We start from the raw sequence: 13,644 nt of genomic DNA, 5'->3' as shown, positions 1-13,644 counted from the left end.
CAGAAAGCACACTGCCAAGCATACACTAGATTTTCAATATGTATTTACTGATTTGGCTGCACTTTTCTCTATCAAAACTCCCACAAAAACTGTAACCTCCCCAAATTAGGTATTGCCCTAAAATGCCAGTTGAACGCATACAGAAACAGGCAAAGAGAAAATTAAAAAACTATTCCCCATCACCATATTGCTTCCGTATTTTTATGTCAAACTGAGACCTTTCCAAAAAAAAGAGGCTAAAATATCAATCATATCATACCAAAGTTTATTGATACATCAAACAAAAATTTCTGTAATGAAAAAGGCAAATTGCATTCATAAAAGATGGCATTCACAGTCATTATAGAAAGCAACGACATAGATGTAAAAAATTGCTTAAGTGAAAAATGTAATTTTGCAGTCCCATTTTGCAAGCTGAAAAATGATTTTGTTAACACTTGCATAAAATCTGCACATTTATATACTGCATGTTATTAAAAAATTCCATCACTAAATTATTATGAATTTTGCAAATTTAGGCCTACATTTATACTGTTGCTGGTGTAGATGTTGTAGATACGGAATCTATGTTTTACATTTAGTAGGTTACACCTTCAAACAATGGACAACAGTTGTGAAAATTACAAGGACATCTTGAGAGTTCAAAGTTGTTCAAATGATGGATACGTGATCCCATTATTACATTTTTCCCCATTCTCTGTCACAAAATAAGGTGGTTAGGTTGTAGTGCTAGGAATACTGTGGGAAGGCTTACTTTGAGTGATTACATCTGCTAACCCATGCTAGCCATTTTTTAGCTCATTAATAAAATATCTTTCAAAAAGGAAAGTCAGGTCCCTCTCAAGGATCTAGGCCATGATTTTCACCATTGTGAATTTGAGCTACAGTGTAACGTGTAGCTGAGACAGGACTTTAAATCCCCCTTAGTCACCTTTCTTCCTGGCTGCGAGGAATTTTACATGCCACCAGTTACATTTCCACTGCCCTGGATGTTCTGATTATGGCAATCTCCAATGGTTTGCGCTCAACGAGCCTCTCTCTATATTGTGGATCTCTCATTTGTATTCACAGTCCCTATAGTACTTATGTGAAACAACAATAACAACACAGGAACGACTATACCACGAACAAGAACAACAAAAAACATCAAAAGCTTTCCTGGGTCTGATTTTTTTTTTTTTTTAGCTCTTTGGAATAGGCAAAGAATACACAGACTTTGTTTTCAGTAGATTACCTCAAATACAGGCGACCAGAACACAGCACACTTGGGTAAGCTGTGAATGACATCTAACAAAATACTCAAAAATAATACTGATAGATGAGAACAAATGAAATAATGAAAAAGGGGCATAATGATGGATAGGTTTCTGATATCTGAAATTATGTCCTTCCTAGAATTTAAGAAAAATTACACCTGAACATTAACACAAAATATATATGGAAGAATCAAATGTGCCATGTGGACCATATAAATACACTGGTACAGATTGAATTCAATACTTTTCTAAATCAAGGTATGATATAAACACTAATAATAGTACAGGCATGCCAGAAAGACAACCAAAAATGGAAACCGGTATGAAAACACTTTTTTTTTTTTTAAAAGTAATCTCTGTGCCCACTGTGGGGCTCGAACTCATGACCCCAAGATCCAAGAGACGCATGCTTCACTGACTGAGCCAGCCATGCGCCCCTGAAAACACTTTTTAAGAGCCCATTTCAATCTAGTAGTCAAATGTAGCCATTTACATCCAAAAAAAAGTGTGTTTAACATTTAATAAAAACATTTCACATTTATGTTTATGTTTTAAGTGAACTCATTAGGAGACTAAAGCCTCCTTCTAGTCCAGTAAGTTGAGGACTTTACCAAGGTGAATCTCATGGTTTAAAGTTAGACCATCACCCAACCATGTTTGCTAAGAGAGAAAACTTTCATGTTCAGAGTCACAGCTCTGCAGGCTGAATCACCACCGTCTTGGGATGGATCCCTCTTTCCCAAATTGGCAAGTTAAAAAAAAAAAGTGCTGCATGTATGCACAAAGACAGCCTCCTTCAAAAAATAACCATTAACAGTTATAAGCTATTTTTTCCCTCTCCACAAAAAATTATAGAAGATTGATGTTCAGATGGCTTTATTTTTTATGTAACTATGGTTTTGCCTATCTCACCTCAGATCCCAGTAAAACTAATATTGGAAAAAATCTGTTTTATCTTCACTCTCTTGACGGGCTACTTACTAAGCGATTGGAAATGTTTTTATTTTCAAATCCAGTAGCCACACACCCATCAAGTGGGATTTAATTCAGAAGAACAAAAATAAAATGAGCCATTTTTTTGATTCTCACAAAAATATCCAGGATGAACATTCTTTCCACATAAGGGTTCAAGGTATTTTTTGGGCAAGGATATTCTATGAAGACAAAATTAGCATGTGGATGAACAGAAAGGATTAACCATTTAGTCTTCTTGTATGTTCAAGTATTCCTTTCATATATTTGAAAAAAAAATAATTTAAGATGATCATTCAGCAGGAACAAGAAATGTGATCCAAACAGCCTATTTCTTCTGCCAGGCAAAAAAAGTAAGATTAGCAAAGTCTATTCATTCCCATTGTATGACTTCTACTTTATACTATTATATTTAGATCCATTCACAGAGTTCATGGGTTAAAGGAGCACCCATTGGGTAGTTATATTATTCTATCTAAAGCCAGAAATTCTAATTATTCGTGCTTTCAACTTTCACATGATTCATAACTTAGAGCTTTGGCCATAACGGCTACTTAACAATAACTGCAAATGCTTGCGAGAGTCATTTGGTATTTTAATGGACATTGATTCTGAACCCTAGACATAAGAGAGTGGTTTAATTTGTTGCATATTGAGTATCCTGAGATGATAACTTTTTGTAGTTGTTTCTTCCTGCTTTCTTTTTTAGCTGTAACCATTGTCAATATGCTTGTAGGACAATAACATAGGCAGTTCAAGATTCGGATTCTGAAAAATTTAAAATATACAGAGTTAAAAGGTTTATTTTAACAATAATGTGAAGCCATCTGTTTAGCATTTTCAAAAATAAATCAAGTAGTAAATTTTGTTATGAGAGTAAAGGAACGATCTTAAAAGTGCCAAGTTTTATTCACATGCAGGGAAAAAAAAAAGTGACACAATAACCAGTTTTTAATCCTTTCTTCATTTGTTAGCTGAATAGATTCAGACTTGCTTTTTGCTTTTGGAATGCTCCAGGGCTCTCCTGTCACTGTTCCCATAAGGACTCTAGTCCATGAGCTCCTTGAAAACAGGGACATTTGATCCTCCTATCTCCAGCACCTAGCCTAGTGTCTGGCACCTAGCAGGTACTCGGGACACGTTGAATGAATGAATTGATTACTGGTTTTTTTTTTTTTTTTTTTAAGGATGTGTAAATTTTGACAGAGGAAGTCTAAAGACATACTCAGTTTTGAAAGGCTGTTGTAAAAGTATTTTTCGTTTACTGAAAGCAACATGTTTCTTCCCCATATAACACTGAAGTTCATTTTCTTTTTGGTAGATCACGTATCTATGAGTCAACAGATGCTTCTGTTTGTCTTATCATCTTTTTAGAAAAGCGACCACCAAAACGTCCCGAAATCTGTAGATTCTTCTCTGTCCTCTGAACATTATCAAATGCTATTACAGGGATAGGGCGTGGTAGGCCACCTGATCACAAGAGTATAAATCAGGTATGTTGAGAAGTGGAACTCTTTGGTGTCGGGAGGGAGCCTTTCATTCTACACTCTAAAATCCAATCTTTTAAAACAGGAGTAGTGGAGGGCCTTAAGGGGTATGCTATTTTCTTCCCATTTTGGTGCACCTTCCTTGCCATGACTGGACTAGAAGTCCTCTAGAATACGTTCCACTTCTTTCATGTTCCCTATTTTCCTAAGAGTCCTTCAGGTAGCAGGGTCATGGTGACTAAGCCTAACCAAAATAAGGTTGCTGTTCACATTGAGAACTTACAAAAGGAGTCACACAGTTCTCTCATCAAGGGACAAACTCGGTGGCTAAACTCCTTGCCAAGTATTTTCCTCGGAGGAAAAATAAGGCTACACGAAAAGATATTCATGGAAGAAAGAACCACGTTAAAACAATTGTTTAAAAAATGAAACTTCCTCAATTCTATGTTCCTCATCCTTTGTCACTGTAGGATTTTAGGCCCTGGAGAGGCCAAAAGCAGAAGCAGTGTCTGCTACCCAGCCTAGTCTCCCAAACCACAGACCAAGCTAAAGAAAGCAATCCAGGGGGATACAGAATTAGCTGGCAACAGTATAGCTAAAATGCACCATACAGCTTAGGACAAGGCCATCCGGGACAAAAGGGTCAAAGACTTTGAAGGCTACCAGGAAGCAGATCATTACTGAGGGAAGATATAAGCAGGTGAGTCACTCAATATGGGGAAAAAGATGCTGACTGGGGCAAAATGAGTCTGCTTCCCAAAGAATACCGTGGATGCAGACTGTGATAAGGCATAGGAGATAGAAGAACCAAAGTATTCATGCCATTAGCTTAATTTTTATTCTTTGCTCGGGGGCGGGGAGGGGGGGTTGACAGCTGACAAAAACATGGACCTATGAGGAAGACTCACACTTGTTAGCTCTAAAGAGAACTGAACTGCAATTTCATTCCAGATGATCACTAATTTTTATGTGTGCATGAAAGACGGCCCTGCCCTAAGCTGTACTGAGTTTTTTCCAAGCTGGTAAGCTTGTAAACTTCATTCACGAATTACTCTGAATTCCTACGGGTGGATAAAGGGCCTCTCAAGGTCTGGGATGACAGAGGCCCCAGCAGTGGGAAACAAAATACACACAGAGGAGTCATTCTGAGTTCAAGGACTCCTCCCCATGGCTTATCAATTCTTCCCGACTATTTTTTGGGGGTAAATGAAACAATAGGTTATAAAATGAATTCACTCATTTTTGGAAAGAACAATTCTGAAGCATTCTACATAATTAGGCTAGCATCCCCCTGAATAGCTAGGAAAGATTTTACCTTTATCTCTGAAAGTTGAAACATTTAGCTTGAATAAAACTTGACATCAAAAAAAGTGATTAGATTGGTTCATTAATTTTGGGGATCAGACATTTACGAGTACATTAGGTGTATACCTGCAAACACACAGACACGGCACATGGAGGTACAAACACACTGGATTATTTCCACATACTTCCCAAAAGAACATGCAATGCTTAATCGACTTGGTATTATACAGATGCAATTTTGGAATATTTATTTTCAATTTTCTAAATGATCTTTTAAAATCCAAATGGAATTTCCTAATCAGTATTAACGAATACTGCCATGACAACTTGCCCCTTACAAATTCAATGTATTTTTATTGTATTTTTATTGCCCTTCAAGTTCTGCAAAATGCCTAACATTTTGTTTGGGGGCTTAACAAATTTCAAATATAGATTTTCCCATATTCCAACTAATGCATCTTTATATTTTTTTGTAAAGAACTGTATAAAGTTCACCACACCAACAGCAGAGAAAATTTAGAGAGTGGTATTTTCATTTTTTTCTTTATAATGCTGTTAATCTGTTTCTTTAAAAGCCAGCCCGCTTGTTTAACACTAGGTACCTGTTACAATATATTAGATTCATCTGAGAATGTTCGTAAAAGAAGAGGTCTGACTGAAGGTCTGGCGGATAATGAGTCAGATGCCCTTTTACAGCTCAGATTTCTCTGTAATAGTGAGGTAAAGATACTTAAAGCATTTGAAGACTGGTTAACCTACCTGGTGATAAAAACGTAGAAGAAAAAAATCATTTCCTATAGACTAGTCTTTTGGCCAAAAGTACAAATGATTACACTACAGCAAATGCATAACATTTAAATGAATACATTGAAAGACCTAAGAAAGTCTCCAACTCGAACTGAATTGTTTTCATGGTAGAAGTATGCAGATATTAGTAGTATATGGCAAACTGGGGTTTTTGAAATGACACCGGTAGGTTGGTTATGTGGTAGATGAGTCAATATGGTTTGATTAGTAAACCTTACCATCCTTTTGGTGAACACCTCTGAGAGTTGTGCTGGTGCGTGAGTGTATCGAACAAAGAGAATTTGTGCAAAACATTCCTGTCTTGGTGAACAGACTAGCCGTGGCTTCTACCGCAGACCAGGAATCAATGGGACTAGAGATTTACAGTCCAAACATTTGAAAAGCACTTCCTCTCCAGTGTGACAATTTGAGAAGGTGAACAAATGATTAAAGGAAAATGACAAAATACTCTTTAAGTATCAATAGAAGATATAAAAATGAGTAATGAGAAGTAATTTTTCATAAAGAGTCAGAAAATGGTGTCAAGCAAATGAGAATGCAAGCAAGTTGGTACATTAAGAAAGGAAATCACCTTATTCACTCCAAGAGAAACTGTGATTGCTGGAAGTTTGAGAAAGCATGAAGATAGTAGATGTTCCTGAGGAAGGGAGGCGTTTCGTTACCTTGATCACAATTGCACAAAGGGTGGAAAATTGCAGTAGAAGAAAGAGAAATGCAGAAACCAAAAAAAAAAAAAAAAAAGTAAATATTCTCTGAAATGTAAGACATTTAAAAAGAAACCTTGAGAATCTGAAGTCGAAATGACATTAGTTTTGAAGGCATTACTCTCTGAAGTAACAGTCGAGTTAGAGTTAGGAATAGTCTCTATTATATGTGCAAACTACTATTTCTCTGTTTAACAGTTTAAAATTATTTTGTAAATGGGAAGATTGACTATTTTGAATAAAATAATTTTAAAATATGCTTCTCATTAAGGCTTATTTCTAATCATTAATTCACTAACCTACATTGTTCAAAATCCATTGGTCAGAGGGCTATGTCCGGGGTCCATCAGCAATCTAATTTTGAAGGAACTCTCTGTCCTAACCAATTGCGCAGATACAATATGAAGGGACTGACTGCTCTTGGGCCCTTACAGGTTAAAAGCCTAACAAAACTAACATAACGGGAAGACATCTGGTGAAACCACACTTCAGTTCCATTTACCGCTGGACCCATGCTTAACTTCCTTTATTCTAACATAATATTTTTGGTTTCCCCCTTTTCTTACAGAGACCTCTTTAAAAGGGTAGGCTAAAGAGCTATGAATTTCTCCTTTAAAATGCCTAGAAAAAGTAAAAATTGATAACTTAGAGTTTAACCAGAAAACCCAACAGGTTATCGTTTTTCCTTCTTATTCCATGCCTGAAATTATAAGCTAAGTCACAGACTTGGTTTTGGCATTGCCCAAGCAAAACAGAAGATGAGCGGTCAACTACAGGGACGAGTTTAACAATTCTGCTAATTAAGATTACCCATATTATCCACTGAGTGACTAACAAAAATAGGTGTTAAAAAAAGAAACCAGCTAAAGTATCATATATCTAGCAGAGTCTAATTAACAATAAAACTTTTAAAGGCAAATACTTTGACTTATTCATATATGTTTTAACATAACTGTATTTTTTTCCTGTTCATATTTTACCTTAAATAAAGCTGGTGACATGTTGGCAACATGCAAATTACCAATATATAGTTTCTGAGAAAAAAAATTTAAATTGTTCTGCCTTCTATTTTGTGGGTGAAGATCTCGCAACAAGATTAACACGATACCAAGTCCCCCACCCCCATGTTTAATATACAAGCCTAATTATTTAAGACTGCAACTATAAGCACATTTTGGTGCACTCAAAACCTTACATCCAACCGTCAGAGATAAAAGTACTTCTATGAAGCAGAAATTTTAGAGGTTAATAGATTAGGTTACTTTATAAAGGAAAAAGAAAGGGAATATGAAAGTACAGAAGGCAGTGGAGAGCATGGAAAGAGTATCCGAAGCAATCAAAAACTCATATAGCCAGCAAGTGGTGGGGGGGGGAGAGGGGGAGAGAAAGAAGCGAGATAATGAGCTAAAAGAGGATGAAATTTCCACATTCCTTTGCAGTCATCTAGAGAGCTTTGACACCAGCTCAGGCTCAATGAGCAGTATGTCAAAGAGGCCAATGCATAAAGGTCCATCTCAACAGCCACAAGTTAGGATCCAACTTTTTGTCTAATCCAGTTAACAGGGCCATTATCCTTAGAACCCATGGTTGTATGGGACACTGTCAGAATCGCAATAGCAATCATCCTTGGCACCATTGTTATTAAAAGGTAAGTTATATTATCCAAAATTTTCAAAGTGCTTTCTCTGGGAATTTTGCTCAGACAGCTGACATTCTTCCTTTTCCTGTCCTCTACTCTGAAAGAGCTCCCTCCAGAATGGAGTATTTCTTCTTGTTTGTGCAGACATCCCATGCTAGGCATGGCCATGTGGCTAGGTCTATTCCCATTAGATTACAGTGTTCCAGGGTCAAGCCTCCCTTCTGATAGTGGTAGTTTACATGGGAAAACTTCCACAAAGTTTGGAGGAGAAGTCCTCCATTGGAAATGGGAAGTGGTATTTACTACTTGGCCAGAAAGTTTAGGTGTTACTTCACTGATTATGAGAGAGCCCAACAATTGTGCTAGGAGGAGACTACAACTTTTTGAAATACCAGATATCCTAAACTTTAAATTTCCTTTCAAGTGTTATCTTGCCGTTCCACTGTTCAGTGCTCAGTGGCGGTTTCACCATAGCCTGTCAGCAGCACGGTGATGTAGCTTTGTCAATTTATAAGCTAAAGAAAAGCCTTATGATCCTTAATGACTGGATTTAACTCAAAAATTAACCACACTTGCTGAAAAGATAGCTGAGGAATAGGTAGCTTAAGCTATCCTCTGAGTTAAATGACCGAGGGAAACTATTTTCGAAGAAAGCAGAATTCTTTACAATGCTGACATCATGACAGAACTCAGCTGGGGTGGAGGCTGCCATCCCAGCCTTTATACTGGAGGCTTCAGGAGGTAGTGACTTGAAACAGCTCAGCTGTGTTACAACATGCCCTATCATCGAGTCTCCTATCCTGCTTTATACCTGCTTACAGAAGAGCTCCGCATAAATCCCCTTTGTAACTTGAGTGAGAGCTCCCTGTGAGCTGGGGCCACATCTGACTCCTCCCTGAGTTACTGAAACCTAGCACAGTAGCTACCTTATAGTGGACCCTCAGGCAACGTGTGCTGAATTGAACGGAATCTGACAGAAGGCTGCTTCTGTAATTGTTAAACGTAAAAGGCTTAGCACCCTTTTCCAAACGCCAGAGACATTTTCACTACCCACTGCTGAGTTCCCTTCTGAAAGCAACTGCCAAGACCCATAGGAGGACAGCACGGGCAGCCTAGTTGCCACAGGTCTTTCTGGCTATGTGCACAAAGGATCCAAGATGCTAACCGGCTGGAGTCAGGGGGATCTTCTACCTCTAGGTAGGGACACACACTTTACCCCAGTGGGGAGCCTGTCAGGTATGAGGCTAACCCAGTGTAAAAGAATTTTTTGCCTCTCTTTAAAAGTGAGGCCAATGCCTTAGCAAGGGATATTAAACCAAGGAGGAAGTCACCCGGGATGTCAAACTGCTGGTGATGAAGATACTCTTTCTCCTTCATCTTCAAAGTGGCTTCTGCTTCTTTGATATGGCCAAACAGGGCCTTATATAAACAGATGTGACATCAGAATAGCCTTGGCTGCCACGTTTCCGTTGGCCTTTATGCATTCATATGCACTACTTTGCTCTTGCATTTTCTCACAAGGGGAAAAAAAAAGGGGGGGCAGTGCTGCTGAGTGCCCACAACTTTTTGTCTCATCTGCAACTCTGAAAAATCCTACAGTCTGAAAAACCATGTAGCCTTTCAGACATTGGATGTAAAGAGAGATGTTCATCAGTAGGCGGTTCAACACATGTTCTGGTTCAATGAGGGTAGGAATAAATGAATGAATGATCGAATGAATGAAGGTGACTATGGGAATTTTCCTGATTGTTCTAGCACACCAGCATGCCAAGCTATAGCACAGACATTAGAATTCCTCCTATCACGGACATAACCCATAGCAAACAAATTTCATGCTGAACCTCATGCTTTCAACAGAAGTTTGGAATCTCCTGTTTGCATGGAAAGAAAATGTTTTACGTCTTTATCCGTGACTAGTTTGTAGCATCCCTCCATTTAATTTATGTAAAAGTCACTGCCAGCCAGTGTCTAATTTTGTTTTTAAAAGAAAGGGCCTCGGGAAGAGGATAAAGATGGTATGTTTGAAGGTTTTGATTTCGGAGATTTTTGTATCATCTTTAGAGCATGAAGCCGGGAGTGAGCCATTACTTAGCATGAGCTCCATTAACCCAAATAAGAAAAACATTTAGGAGCATCCCAAAAGTGTACTCCCAAATAAGGGGGATAGAAGAGCACCTCAGAGATCTTTCCCAAACTGTCTAGGATGACAAGGCACCAAACTACTTTTTCTAGGGACAATTTTTATTTGGCTTGATATAAATGGCCACTTGAGCCATTCTGGGAAAAACCTGTTGTATCATACCTGTTTTAACCCTGTTCAACTGACATTAAGGGCTACGCAGACAGGTAAATGCCACTTTCCCATCCTAAGACTAAACAGCAGGCTGGAGGGAGTTAGTCAGGGGTCTACTGGAACTAGCTAGGCTCATGTTAGTGGGTGCAGTGCAGAAACAGCGAGGTAAGGCCAGGTCTGACCACCTAACTGTACAGGAATCGGCTTGGTATACCCAAATCAATGTGGCTTATGCCAAGGGTAATCTATTGACTTTCACCGGGGCTGATACTGACTTATTAATCATGAAGGTCCTCTTTAACACAGCCAGTCACTAAAGATGTTCTCATTATAATCATTTTAGTTCCTCACATTTACATGATGCCAACCACTGGATTCTCTCAAATCAATAGGCCCAAACCAACATCAGAGAAACCAGTTTTGTGGCTAAACTGGTTGGCAAGTTTGATCGAATGGGTCCAGTAGATACACCTTAGACTATTTCCTGAAAATATTGCCTTGGAGGGGCCATATGATCGAGTTGGTGTCAAGAGGATAAAAACAGGGTTCTGTTTGGCAAAATGAGTTAAGTGTTGGCAGGAATATGACATATTTAATTAACCTGTTGGTCAAAATTTGCCAGAAGTCTTCTTTTCCAAGCTAATCTACCCCTTTCACTTTAAAGGCTTTTTAGAAATGTTTAAAAGATATCAGACAATTAGGCTAGCAGAGGGTAGTAACGTCTCAGTCCCACAAGGAATCAACAATTTAAACAGCAAAAATAAAAACACACTCATAAAACAATCTTAATTTTCGCAAGTGTGTTCAGGAGGGTAAGGATGCAGAAATCACATCCAGGGATTTCTCTTTGGTTCAAATATACTTCTGGACAGACAGGGCTAGAAGCGACACAGAGATTAAGCAGCACTATAATTAAAGGAAGGGGAAAGGTTTGAAAGAAGCAAATTGGGATTATTAACTGAAAAAAAAAAATCTGCAAACAACCCACAGGGAAATTTCTAAGGTTAAAGCTGGAATGTTGGTGTGGAAATTCCTGGTGTGAAAATTCTAGGCTAAAAAAAAACCAAAATACCCCATTTTTTCCATTTAAAATTCCATATGGAGCATATGAGATACTCCATATGGATTGCTAAAGGTCACATAGAACACTATTAAGGAATCTACTTACCACCTGCATTGGATAACGAAGTTTTTACTATACTTTTTATGCAGAAGAGGAAATTAAGTGATGAACCTGTAAGGAGGGGTTTAACATGCTGTAACTAATGCAAATCTCTAAGCAAGGTTTTTAGTTCATGGCAGATACTGACGCCCCTTCCAAAAATAAACTTATAAACTTAGTTCTTACCCTGGCACTTCTTCTTCTTACATTCTTTAATACTATCAGGAGAATCTCAGGGAAAAGGCTGATAAATATTAGAAGAACTATGGCCAACCATGTAGATACAGAAGACAGCATTTGAGCAAATACGAAATACATTCTCTGTTGTTTGAGAAAAGGCCTAGAGTGGAAAGAAAACACAGAATGGAAAAGAAATCAGTTCCTGTCATATGAACAGATGTGTAATTGAAACTATCTTTTGTATTTCAAGGGACTCTTCTAATTATACACATTAATAGAAATAATTTTCTTTAAGAATATCCCAAAAGTACTGAACAGATTTCATTTACTTAATGTTTAGGGAAAAAAGGAATGATAATTAAAGGGGAAGAATGACAGGAAAATGCATCTGACTTGAAAACAACCAAGCAATCAACTTTAAAACTGCCAACTGGAGAATATTTATTTGCGTTAGAAAATACTGGAGCTTCAAAGATATTCAAGAGCAACGGTTGATTTTTATGCTAACAAGCATTTTATTTCCTCAGCTGTTTTGTTAATATGAGAATGGACTGTGCTCTACATTCAGAAATTTAAGACATTTTTATAGGCTCCCCCCCAAAACTCTATGTAAAGATAGAAAGGACTGTTGAACTTCTCTCTCTACCATTCTTATCCACAAATATATACTGAGTATCCAGTGTGTGCCAAGTAGGTTGGCAGAAGAATACTGCTAAGAGGACATTAAGTCTTGGAGTCCAGAAATCTAGGACCCCTCATTCTGATGTTGGATTTTATTCTAAGTCATCCACTGAACTGTTTGGTGGCCATAGAAAAGCACAGCCAGTTCCCCGAGCTGAGCCAGAGAGAGCCTCACTAGGCTAAATGTTGCTGGAAGCAGAGGGGGAGGAAGTGCAAAGTGGCTGATCAGGGTTGGGATGCACAACAGACTCTCCTTGGATTAGGAGCTCTAGGCAGATAATTCGTTGTCTCATTTATTATATTACGCACTGGGCTCACTGAAGATAAACTGGTTTCTCGTTAAAAAAAAATCGATGTTGGGCGCCTGGGTGGCTCAGTTGGTTAAGCGACTGCCTTCGGCTCAGGTCATGATCCTGGAGTCCCAGGATCGAGTCCCGCATCGGGCTCCCTGCTCGGCAGGGAGTCTGCTTCTCCCTCTGACCCTCCTCCCTCTCATGCTCTCTGTCTCTCATTCTCTCTCTCTCAAATAAATAAATAAAAAATCTTAAAAAAAAAAAAAAATAAATAAATAAAATTTAAAAAAAAAAATCGATGTTTGTGCACTCTTATGTAACATTAATAAAATCAAGCTTTTGGCTCTAGGTGTATGGCGACAGCGAGATGGAGAATTTAATGAAGTCTGGGCTAAAAAGGTTTTCCAGGGTCCCTACCATCCAAAAAGGAATTCTGCAGAACTCTACCCTCACTCTAATTCTGAAGGGCACCCTGACTTATTTTCTAGGCAGTTAACTGACCATAAGGGTCCAGTAGACAACGAACAACTAGTCATAGGACATTCCACACAGTACCCACAATACTCTGTGATTAACAGCTCTAGAATTTTCTTTTCTTTTTTTTTCCGTTTCCCCTGCCCCGCAGCTCTAGATTTTTCTTTATCTTGACACCTATGGTGCTTTAGAGGGGAAGAGTAAAAAACAAAAGATACTATTGTTGGATTGGGTTTGGAGCTTAGAAATCATCATTCTCAGGGCCAAACCCCAGAGGGGTGTGTCACAATGCCTCAGGGTTGAATGTGTCCAGAGATAATAGCTGAAACCAGCATCAGCTGAAATCTCACACAGTTTCTGGTCATATTTTGCTAGTTGCTTTATAATTTTA

General features: G+C 38.2%; 1 protein-coding gene across 8 annotated transcripts in view; it reads right to left on the bottom strand.

The window, feature by feature from the left end:
• Window positions 1-244: 244 nt before the first annotated feature.
• ATP11C (ATPase phospholipid transporting 11C (ATP11C blood group)) overlaps window positions 245-13,644 on the bottom strand; it is a 174,336-nt gene continuing 160,936 nt past the window's right edge. For 3 of the 8 annotated variants that reach the window (XM_078064935.1, XM_078064940.1, XM_078064941.1), the window contains 3 exons: window positions 11,812-11,965; window positions 5,623-5,727; window positions 245-2,996 (listed from right to left, as the gene is read on the bottom strand). In XM_078064935.1, the coding sequence (XP_077921061.1) occupies window positions 5,626-5,727; window positions 11,812-11,965 (256 nt within the window). In that variant the 3' untranslated portion in view covers window positions 245-2,996; window positions 5,623-5,625. Of the gene's footprint in view, window positions 2,997-5,622; window positions 5,780-6,398; window positions 6,490-11,631; window positions 11,698-11,811; window positions 11,966-13,644 lie in introns of those variants that run through there. The other 5 variants (XM_078064938.1, XM_078064936.1, XM_078064939.1 and 2 more) reach the window with 5 other exon arrangements.

This window comes from Halichoerus grypus, chromosome X, assembly GCF_964656455.1.
Source record: "Halichoerus grypus chromosome X, mHalGry1.hap1.1, whole genome shotgun sequence".
Lineage (NCBI taxonomy): Eukaryota > Metazoa > Chordata > Mammalia > Carnivora > Phocidae > Halichoerus > Halichoerus grypus.
The sequence above is the reverse complement of the archived record's forward strand: the minus strand, read 5'-3'. Positions and strand labels throughout refer to the sequence as shown.